Here is a 14,739-nt window from a genome sequence, read left to right as displayed (position 1 = left end):
TCTCCAGGGGAATTCTGAAGTGCAGGGGAATATTTTGTGTGCCCCTTCATATCATTGAATGAGAATCTGAAAGTGAAATAGCAAATCATTAAGACATTATTATTTAAATAATGCTGTAGAGGTAATTTCTTAGGAATACATGAAGTCATGTAATTACCTCTCATTGCCTTGATGAAATTTTTTTAAAGTCCAAATTACAGTAGTGAACCCAAGGACTTCTTTACATAATATTTAGCAGACCCAAGACTAGGTAGGAAGAAACAGCATTGTAAAAATTTTTTTGAGAGATAACTATGGAGTAAGGGAAAGAGACTTGCGTGAGAGGAGAAATTGGAAATTCTACATAAAGGAAGGATTGAGTAGGAGCAAGAGAGTAGACCCATCCACTTCAGATTGTTTGGACCAATTTAGAAGACTGCTTTTTAAAAGAAATTGATATAAGTTTTGATAAGTAATGGAGACTATTTTTTCTCATGTTTAGATTTGAGCTCTTCACCAGAAACTAAATATGATACATTCCTTGTAACCAACATGGTTCCCATGTATCCTGCTTTCAAACGTAAGTCCAATATTTACTTCACAAACTACTACTTATGAAAAAAATTTCTGAATTTACCATTTAACTTTTCTACTTCTACATTGCCTCTTGTGTTTAGCCTTTATAATTTTTGAAGACCTTTCATGTAAATTCTCTACCATTAATCCAAAATATTAATCTGTAACAGAGGTGGGCAGATTCTTTAGCCATTGTTTATAATTAAGAAATTGAAATACAGGAGTTGACCCAGATCCTGTGGTGGAAGCTGAACTAAACCAAGTTTGTGCTTTAATCTGGTGTTCTTTCTACTTCGGTGCTCCTTATATGACTGCTGAAAAAGGGGCTTCTTTGTATTTTGGAGGCCACTTGACATTTAACAGCATCTACATTTATTTATTGAATGTTCCAGTAAAAGCCACTAGTACCTCACTCCTTCAAGATGATGGTGATGATGTATTCTGAATGTTGACCCTGAAACCAAGTAAGAGCTTGTCTTCTGAATCATCGGAGGATTAAATCCAGATGTTTTTAGAGCTCTGCAAATTATCTTAGTTTCTCTGAACACTCATTATTTCTTTGTGCATGACGTAAATATTTGTGGGTGGTAGTGATGCTATGACTGATATAAGCACCAGGAGCTCTGGGCCAGAAACTGGGTTTTAGTCCCAGGAGGGTGATCATGGAAATGCCATTTAACCTTTCATTTGCAAAATTAAAAGATTTGATTGCATGACCTCTATGGTTTATATATATATATAAACCATATATATATATACATATATATATGTATATATAGTGTGTGTGTGTGTGTGTGTGTGTGTGTATAGATTTATGACTTAATTGTCCAGTGACCAAAACTATCCATTTTCTACTTCTGATAATAAGGAATTCCTTCATTCACCCATTTACCCATGCAGTTGCTCATCCATCCATGTATTCAAACATAGAGCAAACATTATGGAGCAGCTCTTACCTCTGCTTAGTTTACTTCCAGTGAGCAGTCCTATATGCCTACAGGGAAGATGGGAAAAGGAAACATCTCTGCCTGCTTGGTACAGGAGCACTGGGCTGTGTTACAGGACTCTCAAGGTTGAAATACAGTCTCAAAATAGGACTCACAGGGACAAATGATTGTGGAGTATCATCCGCAGTAGCAGACCTCCCCAACTTAGCATTGGTGAAATGGCCAACATGGTTTGGAGGAAGAAAAAAGTTTATTTGATGTCCTAGGTTAGTAAATGAAGGTTTATTCAAAGGTGGAAACCATGCTTATGGATGAAAAATTAAAGTGTGCTCTTAAAAGCTTCCTTGGTTTCTTCTCAGGCCCAACTGAGGAATGTTTCGGAAACCCACTTCGATCCATTTGTCATAATGTGTAGCTTCATTTAATTTCCACAAATCGGGGTTTCCTGGATTTCTTCATCCTTACTGTTGCCTCTTTGACCAAGCAGTAATAAAGGAAACACTCGGTGCCACCCTGAGGCTGGCATGGCCGAAGGCCGTTCACAGAGGGCTCGCTGTTCCTCGCGGGGGGGTGGTTTTTTCACGGCCACATTTCTGCGGGGTTGGCCTCTGACTGTCTTCATTGTTATTTCTCTCCCTCCTCGCCTCTCCAGTTTTTATGCGTAAGGTAACAGCTGAACTCCTCTCCCACTGCCCTCCTTTATTTATTGCAAATACTTACCTATAGTGTTTGGGCTCTGGGGGCCCGCTCTTTCTCACTCAGAGCAGACTATCAGGAGGTATCAAAAACAGTTGAAGTACTATGAGAAAAGGCCAAGTGCTTTTGAATAGGGGGAGGTAAGAAGGGATAACACCTGTGCCTCATCACCCCCATGGAGAACAGAACATAGTAAGTTGAATCTAACTTTTCGGAACCAACTAATGTTTGCCTTTCTCCTGTTTTCATTCAGCTCCTTTCCCAGTCCTCGGATTGGTTGTAATGCAAAATGGGGCTGGAGTGGACCATTTAGTCCTCTCTAGTGCATGGCCTTGAAACTGAGAAATGAGTAATGGAGAAGAAACGTGACTTGCATGGATCAGGGAATGAGTTTGCTGAGCAAAAGGAAGAGCAAATGTAAAAGTTTAGTGGGAAACAAGTTGGCCAAGTTAGGGACAGAAAGAAAGCCATGAACCTGAGGGGAAAGGGGGAGGAAGTAAAGCTGTGGAGGTAGGTAGGGGCCACGGTGGAAAGCTGAGATTTTATTCTAATTATATACAGTAAGAAATCACCCGTAGTGTTAGAAATGGGTGCTGGGCCCTGGCCTGGTAGCTTCATTGGTTAGAGTATCATCCTGATATGCCAAGGTTCCAGGTTCAATCTCTGGTCAGGGCATATATACAAGAATCAACCAATGAATACATAAATCAGTGGAATAACAAGTCACTGTCTCTCCCTCTCTCTCCCCCTCTTCCCCCGCTTCCTTTCTCTCTAAAAATCAATACTAAAATTTTAAAAACTTTTGTTTTTAAACTCTTAAAATGGGTGTTATGGAGTGTGATACAGTCTGATCTGTGGTGTAAAAGGGTCCATTTACTGTATTTCTGTGTATAATATGTGCACTTTTTTGCCCACATTTTCAAGGGAAAAATAAGGATGAATAGTACTAAATCTGTATAAATGTTTCTAATTATTTTATTTATGTTCATGCATTGAAAGTATAACTCTAGAAAGCAATAATGATATCCATATGCAAAGTAACACCCTGGAATACGATAACTGGTTTCGTTTCTAAATGTAAATAAATTATTAAAATAAATAATTCATTAAAATGAAATGATTTTCCTGAAAATTTGGGCCAAAAACATGGGAGTGCAAACATGGTATATAGAGAATGGTCTACAGGGACCTAAATGTTTCTTCCAAAGAGTCCAGGAAGTAGTCTTCCGTCGTAGTTTATTTCAGAGAGGGCAGTTACTCAGACCAGGGTGGCTGCAGCAAAATGCTGAGAAGTAGTTAGATTGGATGACTGGGGTGTATTTTGGAGGTGGCACTGATAACACTTGTTCACATGCCTATGAAGTAAGGAGAGAGGCCAGGGATGACCCCAAGGATTTTGACCTGAACATCTGGGTGAGTGCCATTGATATGAAGGGGAAGCCAAGAGCTGAAGCAAGGTTGGGAAGAAAAATCAAGAATTCTGTTTGGATGAATTTTTGCTCCATATGATTTCTAGGTACTCAAGTGGACCATGAGATGCGTGGTTGGGTAGCATGTCTGGAGCTCTGTCAGGAACCAGAGACACAAACTGGGGAACTAGCATATCTACAAGAGCATGAAAGGATAAAAAGTAGATTAAAGCCTTTTTTTTTCAGGCTCACAAACTCTACTTCCTCTTTTGTACATACTATTCTCCCTACCTGGAATGTTCTGTCTCCATCTCTTTGCCTAGGAAACACCCACTTGTCTTTCAATTCTCAACTCGGTAACCACTTCATCTGCAAATCCTCCCCTGAACGACTGGGCCAGGGTAAACTCCCTGCCCATGTCTCCATCGCTCTCTCCTTGCTGGTCCATAAATGATACACACACAGCTTATGCTTTAGGGTGGATTCTTCTCAAGAATCAACAGCTCCTGTTATCTCTTGGCTTGTGATATTTAGCTTGTACAATGCACTCTAGAGAGAATTTAGCCAAAGCAAGGCGTTTTATTCATGAAGAACCGATTTTGTTTTTGCACAGGAGTCTGGAATTATTTCCAAAGGGTATTGGTGAAGAAATATGCTTCAGAAAGGAATGGAGTTAATGTGATCAGTGGACCCGTTTTTGACTATGACTTTGATGGCTTACATGACACACAGGAGAAAATCAAACAGTAAGCTTTTCATTTCCACTGAGTGTCTGTTTTTAAGATTCCTATATGTCACTCAAGACTATTTTTCAAAGATTCATATACTAGAAAAGAGATGATACCCCTTAAGTCTTTTGCTCTTTGACTCTCCTTGTAATTTCTTCAGTTTTTGGGGGTCTTTGAGTAAGCATGGCATTGGTGGTTGGAATGGCATTGGGTTTTGTGGTAAATAAATGCACTTCTCCATTTCCATGGAAGAAAATGTATCAAAAGATTTAAATTTTTTTGTCATTTATTCTATAACAGCTCTTCTGTGGGAAGATAATTTTCACTTCTTATCATTATCTGGGGGGACTTTTAGAAGCCCTTAGATTTTCTGAGCTGGTACATCTCAGTAGGAAATTGCATATAGACTTTCATTGAATCTAATTTCTATCCCTCTTTGTGGTGTTATTGGAGATATAATAGGATAAGAATACTCTGCTCACGAGGAACTTACAGTCTCTTGGAGAAGGCAAGAAGATACAAATACAGCAAATTTATAGCGTGACCATTTAATTTTAGACATACGTGAGACAATCAGAGCAGCACAAAATATAAAAGGGTTTAGTCATGACTTACAGATAATTAGAGAAAATACTATTTTTTACATTAATAACTAGTAAAGTAAAAGTTATGTTACTCCCTTTCCAGTCATTCATCGTTTCATCAGAGAAATTTCATCATAACTGTACATTAATTTTATTGCTGATCATTGTTATAGTTTTTAGCCAACATGATGTTATCAGTTTAATCATAATTTCAGTATTTTGAAAATGATCAAAATTAAGAGAATACCAGGTAAGAAATTGTGATTTCTGTACTTTATTCTACTGGAAAAGATTTTTTTATACCTCTAGGCTTATCACTAGCACTCAGTCCTTGGTATTTCCTTTCATAAGCAAGTTCTCTGCACCCAGTTCAGGATTTTCTTGTGGTTTGAAAGGACTATTATTCCCCAAGCTTCAGTGTCTCCTCTCTCTGACTCATTTTACACAACTATGAAAGTTACTTCCCTGAAACATGGATTTCATAACGACAGTCCCTAACACAGACCTTTGGTGGAGTGTTGTTGCCAGAACAATAATGCCCAAACTCCACAACCTGGCACTCAGAACTCCCCATAATTTGGAATTTATTGACTCTTCCAGTCTTACTTTTCTGCTACATTGATCTATGTCCAGCATCCAAGTCTGGATTCAAGCTGTTTTCTTTTCCTGGAATATCTTATTTACTCTGCCAGGTTGAGAGAGAGGTTGGAGTCCAGGCAGTGAAAACATTATGTTCAAAGATAAAGAAGTTGGCTAGTGCTCAGAAGAGAAAAATGATTCAGTTGAGAGGGAATTAATTTTAGTAGCCTAGGCAATATTCACTGGTGGCCACTTCAAAAGGAAAGCTACTACATCAGTTGTAATTACCTTCCTGCTTCAGGTACGTGGAAGGCAGTTCCATTCCCGTTCCAACTCACTACTACAGTATCCTCACCAGCTGCCTGGACTTCACGCAGCCTGCGGACAAGTGTGACGGCCCCCTCTCCGTCTCCTCATTCATCCTTCCTCACAGACCTGACAACGACGAAAGCTGCAATGTGAGTTCAAAGAGAGCCTTTAGGATGTGCTGACAGAATTCATCTTTAGTTCTCAATTTATATTCCCCCTGTTGAACTAGAACACACTTATTATAAAACATTTGGACTATACAAGCAAATGGAAAGAAGAAACGACCCACGCAAAACTTTGCTTAACACTTGGGCACTGTGTGTTCTAATGGCTTTTTGTTTTTCAGTGTTAGAGTGTGGGTGGATGTGTGTGTGTTTGCATTTAATGTACTTCTATTTATGTGTTCGAGTTTGACAAATGATGAAAGTGCCCAAATGTTTTGAGTTTTGCAAAAGACATATAGATTGTATAAAAAGAAGGAGTAAAGTAGCAAGATTTTGATAATTATTGAAACTAGGTAAGAATTCACAGGAACTTATCATATTGTTCTCTCTACTTTTGTGGATGTTTGAAAATTTCCATAATAAAAACATTTTTAAAATGTACACACTCACAGGGGAGCATACATGTTACAAATCAGAGTTCATTTGCTAGTAGTTACGAGGGTAGGTGACCCCATTCTCAGACAGCACAGGTGACTCCTGATCCTCTTGTGCCCACCTCGAGGCAGAATGGCAGCATGGAAACTCCCAGGCAGGTCGACAGGAGCCATGCCACCTGCTCCTGGCCCTGAACTAACTCTGCACTCAGGGACAAGTCACGCAGTCACTCCAGGTCTCACTCATGTGATCCCGTGTCTGTGCTCCCATGCTGATTTTAGAGGTAATAGTCCCTATGCTTTTGCTTCATGTAATAAAAGGAGCAGGAATAAAATCTATCAATGAGTACTGTTAGTCAACAAGCACAACTCAATCCTCTAACTTGTGTAAGGTGCTCTGGGAGGAACACAGTGTGTTAAACAGTCACTACTCTAGGCAGCCTTCGGGGGTGTGTGGGGTGGGGGAGGGCAATGAGCCAGGCACAAAAATTGCTGCACTAAACGGCAAAGTGCCATTGAGTAACTTAAACAGAGATCACCAGCTTCATGGCCACTGCGAATTTTGGACAGTGGTTTCAAGTATAGGAGAAGACTGGGCTATGATACCCAAAACAAAATAAGGAATGCAGAAAACAAGAATGCAATTTGAAATATGGCCAAGAAAGCTAATTAAGGTTGGCCAGAATATTGGAAATAAGAGTAATAGTGGGAGGTAGGGTTTTTAAAAAATTTTTTCAATTACAGTTGACATTCAATATTATATTAGTTTCAGGCATAGAACATAATGATTTGATATTTATGTAACTTGCAAAGTGATCACCCCAATAAATCTAGTACCCATCTGACACCTTATCTAGCTATTGCAATGTTTTAGACTGTATTTCCTATACTGTACTTCACATCCTCATAGCTGTTTTTATAACTGGCAATTTGGATATGGTTTTAAAACTTGCTTGAAATCAATTTAAAATAAAATAAATAGGAATAATAGTCACAGTAGCAGCAGTAGGAGCTGTTACTGTTTACTGAGTACATGTGATCATCCAAGTACTTTGTGAGTCCTTGGTATATATTATTTCTAATTATCTAGTTACCCTATGAAACCAGTACATATATTCTCCCTGACCTCCTTTTATTAACTGTTGAGAAACCTATAGCTATTTTTTAAATTTTATTTATTTTTAAAGAGAGGGAAAGGAGGGAGAAAGAAAGGGAGGCAGACAGTGATTAGTTGCCTCTTGCATGCACCCCAGCTGGGGACCAGGCCCACAACCCAGGCATGTGTCCTGACTGGGAATCAAACTGGGGACCTTGTGCTTTGCAGTGTGATGCCCAGCACTGGTCAGGGCAGGAAAACTACAGCTATTAAATGACAGGTATGTTAGCTGGTTACCTGGTTAGTCAGTAGGAGAGCAGAACTTAAGATTCAAGGCCTCCAATGCCAAAAATCCATCCTCTTTCCAATTTATCAGATTTCCACAGTGGAATTGTGGGGATTTAGGAATTTTTCTTATTGCCCAGGCATTAAAAACCCATGGAAATGTTTAAGCACCAGAGCAATATTTTAAGCTCTGCTTTAGGGAGGTAAATTTGAATTGAAACAAGCCAAGTGTGGTGCTCAGTGGCCTTTGGCAAGCAAGATTCATTTCACGGGACTGGGATAACAACTTGAAATGGGGTTGTGGTCTTGGAAACTGAAAAAGTGGGGTGGAAGAAAGTGATAGTATACTGGAAGGATCATTCAGATCTTATAAATAATTGGATAGGAGGTAGAGAAGCAAGGGAACTGGAAGAGAGGTGAGTTCTCATCAAGGTTTGACCTTCTCAATTTTGATGGCTTATAAACCACAAGAGTGGCTAATTGTGCACCAGAAGAGTGTAATTCCTCTGAATAACATGATATACTTTATTTGAACTTCAGCTTCACTAACAACTTGTGGTGGGGATGTAAAATTTTTGCAAAAAAGCCAATACATATGTTATGGAGTGAATTTTCGAATTACCATGCATTTTTTAAGATAAAAGGGATACTACAAAGAACATTATGGCCTCGTAATAGGCCATTTAAGGTACACCTAGGTTTCTAGGGAGTACATGTCCAAGTTCCTCTGTCATTAGGGGTACTTGGTGATGAGAGAATTTTAAAATGTTATTCTAAATTCAGGTCAAAGCAGTCCCTCAAGTCACCACAAATTTTTCATCTGACAAATGAAATCCACTAATGTCCTCATGGGTCTTTCTGTCCTTCCTGGAACCTGATTTTGCATGGAACTCAGAGGTGTTTCTTGTAGAGTTCATGGCCAGCAAGCTTCTTATTGAAGACCTTATCCGCATAGAATCCTGTCTTTCCTTTGATGTTCATCTTAACACTGCCTGGGTTTGACTTCGTAAACTCAGTTGGGATAAAGTCAGGGAGAAAAGACAGGTGAACAGTAAATTCTCACAGTAATAGAGACAATAAGCAAGTTCATGGATTGTGCTTTTGGTTGCATTAATGTTCTAAGTTACTTGTTCTTAAAGTTTGTCTTTTCCTTCTTCCCTCTGTTGGTGCACATGACCTTTAATTTGAATTTTATTAGTTTTGCATTTTACACTAGAGTCTCCCTCAGCAAATACTTCTGCAGGTTGCCAGCTAACATCAGGGAGAAGACTTTTTTTTTCATGTGCAGCATAGTTAGTATTTCCTAGCAATGACTTGGATGCAAAATTTCAGCAGGTGAGAATGAGAAGAGAATGTCCCTCAAATGAATCTGGCAAGTCACTTCCCAAGGAAAGAAATAGCAAAAGACAGATTTTTCCCCTGAATTTTTATACTCCCAGTGGCCATTATTTAAGTTAAAAACAAACTTTTTGACCCCTTGTCCACACAATCAAATGACCGCATTTACAAAGGAAAAAGTATACTTACTGACCATTGAACATTAAGTAAATGAATTGAATATGAAAATTCTCCCAAAATATAGCTTCATGCTTCCTCTGCTTCCTCTGAAGGGGTCCTGCAGGGTTTGGAGACCTCCTACTTCGTTAATTATAGGGTCACATTGAGGATTGGTCAGTACCGTTGTGGGTAGAGTTATATTTAGATCTTTCCTTTCCTGTGAATCCCAGAGATCATGGTTAGCTTGGGATAGGAGGGTGGGGCATGGAGGGTTAAAATCCTTACTTCCCCAGTGTGCAAAGCAATTTCTTCCTATTCCTTCATTTTGCCTGGGATGGCCGGGCATCAGTTTCCTGAACCAACACCCTCATGGTACATATTTAGCGCTGGCACAAGCTGCCGCAGCTCCCTGTCCAGGTCTGTGTGGGCTGGAGCTTTCCGAGAAAACCCATTGCAGGTTCTTGGGCTTCAGTTCATTGAGAGCACTGGTGGCGAGAGAGCTGGCCGAGGGCACCTCTGAGCATTCTCAGCCCTGTGACATGCAGCCATCCTTCAACTCGCAGAAAGACTCTTGGGAGCCATTGCAATTCCAGGGGCATTTGTGAATGAAATTATTTGCAAATGTCCTCCTGCTTCCTGTCTGCTAATGAAGGCAGGCATTTCTCCCTAATTCTCAGAGCTCTCAGATGTCATCCTTGCTCTTGACTTCCCTCAAAAGTGAAAGAAGCTACTTTTAAAATGTAAGGGCTGCTTCTTCTGAATTGCTTTTTAGTTTCAACTTAGACATGAAATAACTTGATTGGAGTGGGACATCTGATCTGATGTCCTTCATCCGAAATGTGTGCTGACAAGGCGGTGGTTGGTAAGCAGCTAAGACAGAGATTTTCTTTCTTTTTCCCATAATGTTGCCTTCTTACATTATTCCCTGCTCCCCTCCCCCTACCCCTCTTTCTTACCTCTCAGGGAGCTCCTGAGTTAAACATTTTTATCCTTGTGAACCACTGGAGAAACTGAGGCCTAGAGAGGTCAGCTAGCTTGACCAAAGTCTCATAGCTGGGGGACTCCAGGTTTCTTGGGCCCCAAAGTGCCAGGTGTATCAACTAAAATGCTTCAAGTCAAACTCATATTTAACCATCAATTCATTGCAATCAAATAGATGAATGCAGTTGGCATAGCGGGTTCTTCTGGAAGACTAAGAATGTGCATGCATAATTTTGTGCATTGGGCACGAGCTCTTCCCTTCCCCTGGGGAAGCGAAAGAGCATTCCAAATGACTTGTGCTCTGAACTCAATGCTGTAATTTGACAGCAGGGAAAAGGAACAAACTACTGAGTTCTCCACGACCTTTGGTTTTCCTAATTTTGATTTATGTTCTGAGAACCTATTGAATCAAATGCCTTTTCCCACCACATGTCTTGTTTATTTAGTTCAGCTAATTGCTGTTGAAAATGTTTGCAGCCAAGGGCAGGTATTTGTGGCGCATTACTGACGGGAATGTTGTAGGGTGGCAGGGAGGCCAGGAAGGAGTCACACGTATTGGCCCTGGGTGCAGGAGTGTGTCGAGGTCATTTGTGGACTTGGACCAAACTGACCGTGTGGAGAACCTCCTCTGGAAAATTCTGACTTCGACTGCTTGCTGTTTCCATTGCAGAGCTCAGAGGATGAGTCGAGATGGGTAGAAGAACTCATCAAGATGCACACAGCTCGGGTGCGAGACATCGAACATCTCACCAGTCTGGATTTCTTCCGAAAGACCAGCCGCAGCTATTCAGAAATTCTGGCACTAAAGACATACCTGCATACGTATGAGAGCGAGATTTAACTTTCTGATCCTCTGCTGTGCCGTCTTGTCAACCGGTGTATATTTTTATATTGTTTTTGTATTTATTAATTTGAAACCAGGACATTAAAAAATGTTAGTATTTTAATCCTGTACCAAATCTTACATATTATGCCTGAATGACTCCGCTGTTTTTCTCTAATGCTTGATTTAGGTAGCCTCGTGCTCTGCATAGAGCTTGTAATAAATACTGCAGCTTGCGTTTTTAGTGGAAGCTTCTAAATGGTGCTGCAAATTTGAGATTTGCATTGAGGAAATATGAATTTTCCAATGCACAGTTGCTACATTTAGTCCTGTACTGTACTGTACTGAAATACTGATTTTGTAAAGTTGCATTTATTTACTGTTAATTATGACAGACATATTTAAGCCTTATAAACCAATCTTAAATATAATAAATCACACATCCAGTTTTTTTCTGGTTTTATTTGTCCTTTATTTTACTTATGAATTAGAGTGTTTGCTTCTGGTGTATTCATGGCATGAAAGGTATACATTTCCTGTATTGGGCCCTCTTCCCAGTTGGATGTAGTTCACACCAGGGGGCTGCAGCGGCCTGGACAATGTGTTTTGGGTGCCTGTCTATGGGAAGCCAGAAGGGCGGAGGGAAAAGGAACCAGAAAAAGTCCCTAACACCATTTCTCACTTAACTCTTTTTAAAATATTTTGAAGTTTGGGAGAATAGTTTCCTTTGATCACATTGGTTCAAAGCTCTAAGTATTAGACTCAGCTGAGGCTCTATTAAGCATATATTCTGTAGAAGGTATCCCTCTAAAAACAATGAAGGACATACAGAGAATGAAGACTGTGGAGTGAGTTACAGGCATGAAAGAATAATTAACCAGTCAAAGTAGTAAGTGCCAAGTGAAAAGTTCTAATAATGACACAAAATGACAGAAGGGTCCGAATGGTAGGTGGAGTGGTTTTAGAGGGACAGAGTTATGGCTTTAAATAATAATGAATCATGGATTAAGGACATTATTCAAACATTTTCGCCCTTCTGATTGTGTCATGGGCAAAGGCTCACCTTTGTGTTGTGATATCTATTAACAGTTGCTATTCCCCCTTTTCAAAAAAGAAAAGAGAACAGCCATACTGTTTTGTTTTCATTATGTTCATTTTTATGGATTCCCCCTTTGTTGTCAGTGAAATGGGCTTTAGATTTCTATAAATTAAAAAAAAATTTAAGAGAGAAGACATTGTGTCAAATAAAAAATAGGTTACAACAAAAGTAGAACAGATGGTACAGGGATATGGGAGAAATCCTGAAAGGGGGAAGAGAAAAACTGACGTTCGGGAGAGAGCTACAGAAATGCCTGGGGAGAAGAGAACATGGTACTACTACACGGTGATAAATGTGGCCAGGCTATATTTATCATGTCTCTGGCTCTTGATATGCCTTGTTTCACTGAGAGGTGAGAAACTCAGGAAACGTCTTATGGAAAGGGGAAGAACAAAGATGGGAATGGAGAAGAATGCTTGAATTGGGCTTTGTAGTTTGGGGTAGGATAAAAGCTTGGTAGGTGTGAATTGGAATATGACTCATTTTTTAAAAAATATTCAGTAATGATTTATTGAGCATCTACTGTATGCCAGTACCTAAACTTGCCATAGGGGATAAAAGAGTAAATAAGATAAATATGGTTCCTGATGTTGCAGAGCATACTTTAAGGGGAGAAAGAGGCCTCCTCTAAAATCCCCACGGTTTGTCTATGACATGAGCTTTGAAAGAATTGAAGCAGGCGTGGGCTGATGGGTTGAAAGGAGCCCTGTCAATGACATTACAGCAAAGACTGAGAGGATAGTACGAGCTGGACTAAAGAAGAATAGGGACAAGAAGTAGGAGTGTGGCCAAGGACAGGGGGTTGGACAGACCTTGGGATGTGTGACAGTTTGAAAGAAAACAGTATTCTAGAACACAGTGGCAAGATGGATGGGGACCAGGTCAGTAGGTCTTCTAGTCCCCCATTGCAGCATTTCATTTGATATTTCAGTGCAATGGAAAATAATTGAGAATTCTCAAGAAAGGTGTGATGGGATCTAAGTTTTCAGGACACTGACTTTGATATGCAATAATTACATAATATGATCTAAATAGAATTCTACATAAAATACATCTGATAAGAGAGGGTCCACCTATTAGATGCGGTAGTTCTGTCTCTCATCAGTAGAATTACAAGGGAGAAGGGTCAATTTTATTTTTCTTCATAGTTGCAAGCTCCTCGTTTAGCTATGTTTCTATATCACCTCGGATTGAACTCTTTTGAAAATAGGTTACACCCAAGGTTTTGGGGGAGAGCAGTTGTAAATTTAGTTGAGCGCTGCTGCTCTATTTTTATCCTTAGGCCAAGTCTTCCTTTCTTATAAATAAACTCCATATCCAGAGAGAACATCAGCCACTGTGTATTTCAGGTGAGTGGCTTTGCAGATAAACACATGTCATTAATTGTGAGGTTATTTATGAAAGTCTCTGAATGGACAGGGACTCTATTAAAATGAGGTCTAGGAGACTATTTTAAGTTTGGACATTTTTTTCTTTTTAATATTGAGACCGTGGTCCATTCATGCTTTCATTGAGCAAGTTGCCAAACTGCTTGCTAGCATGGTGGTCCTGCTCTAGTGGATGTATTCAGAAACCGCCTTTCTAAAATGAACTCATTGAAATAGTGTAAACCAGGAAAGCAGCCACATCATTTCCAAATGCAAAAACATTCTGAATTGTTTTTAGGAGAGATGCCTTAAAAAAAAAATCTCTGAACAAAAGTAGTGTTTGGAGTCATTTGGATTTGCGTAACTCCCCAAGAGTCAGCCTCCAAATTCCAGATCCCATTTTTCCTTGTGGGTTTTAGGGAAAAGGGGATGATTCCTTCTCTTTGCATTCATCTTACTTCATGTGTCTCTCACTATCTCTTTGCTGAGTCAGGGCCCGGCTGCCTTGTGGGTGGGAAGTGGTAAAGGCAATGGGAATTCTCCCATAGCTTTGAGCAGAGCGACTGCGTGGGACGGTGGGGAACAAGATTTAGATGTTAGAGTTTGTAGGCTGGGAAAGCACACTGTTGTAGGTTCAGCCTAGATTGGCGGTATTTCCTATTTGGGCTGCATTTTTTTGTGTGGGGGAGCTGCATTTCTAGGAAGCTCCGTCGACCATAAAAAACAGAATTGCCCAGGTACTTCATCATCAAAAGGATTTATTTGGCGGGAAAGAAAGGATTGCAATCCAGCATGCGGAGACATGGTGAATCATGAGTGCACTTCACCGGACAAAGATGGAGGAGCTACTTTACAGATGGGGAGAGGACGTTAAGGGGAGGCACTGTTAATATCACAGAGCTCTGCTGCAAATACAGAGTTCTTCCTCTTCCTGTAGGCTCTTCTGATGACACTGAATATGAGAACTCCTCCCATAAGCCCTAGCTCCTCCCATAGACCCTCCCGATTGGTTATGTCCCGGTTAAAGTCTCTATCATAATTTTACAGCATATGACCTTGACCTCTTTTGGCAAGGATGCCCCATTTTGGTCGAAATGTCAAAGTGGATATGATGCCCCCACCCTAGAGAATTTTGCACTTTGGCTAATTGGAACGGGCAAAACTCCAATCACTGTGGGAGCTCTGG

At 40.1% G+C, this 14,739-nt stretch overlaps 1 protein-coding gene across 5 annotated transcripts in view; it reads left to right on the top strand.

Moving 5' to 3' along the window:
- Positions 1 to 11,528, top strand: part of ENPP2 (ectonucleotide pyrophosphatase/phosphodiesterase 2) — a 95,871-nt gene extending 84,343 nt beyond the window's left edge. For all 5 annotated transcript variants that reach the window (XM_054590433.1, XM_054590432.1, XM_054590431.1 and 2 more), the window contains 4 exons: positions 482 to 559; positions 4,221 to 4,353; positions 5,800 to 5,956; positions 10,935 to 11,528. In XM_054590433.1, the coding sequence (XP_054446408.1) occupies positions 482 to 559; positions 4,221 to 4,353; positions 5,800 to 5,956; positions 10,935 to 11,105 (539 nt within the window). In that variant the 3' untranslated portion in view covers positions 11,106 to 11,528. The remainder of the gene's footprint in view (positions 1 to 481; positions 560 to 4,220; positions 4,354 to 5,799; positions 5,957 to 10,934) is intronic.
- The last annotated feature ends 3,211 nt before the right edge of the window (positions 11,529 to 14,739 follow it).

Source organism: Pteronotus mesoamericanus, unplaced genomic scaffold (assembly GCF_021234165.1).
Source record: "Pteronotus mesoamericanus isolate MK-2021 breed Mesoamerican mustached bat unplaced genomic scaffold, CSHL_Meso_final scaffold_174, whole genome shotgun sequence".
NCBI lineage: Eukaryota > Metazoa > Chordata > Mammalia > Chiroptera > Mormoopidae > Pteronotus > Pteronotus mesoamericanus.
This window is presented reverse-complemented; position numbering and strand designations above follow the sequence as displayed.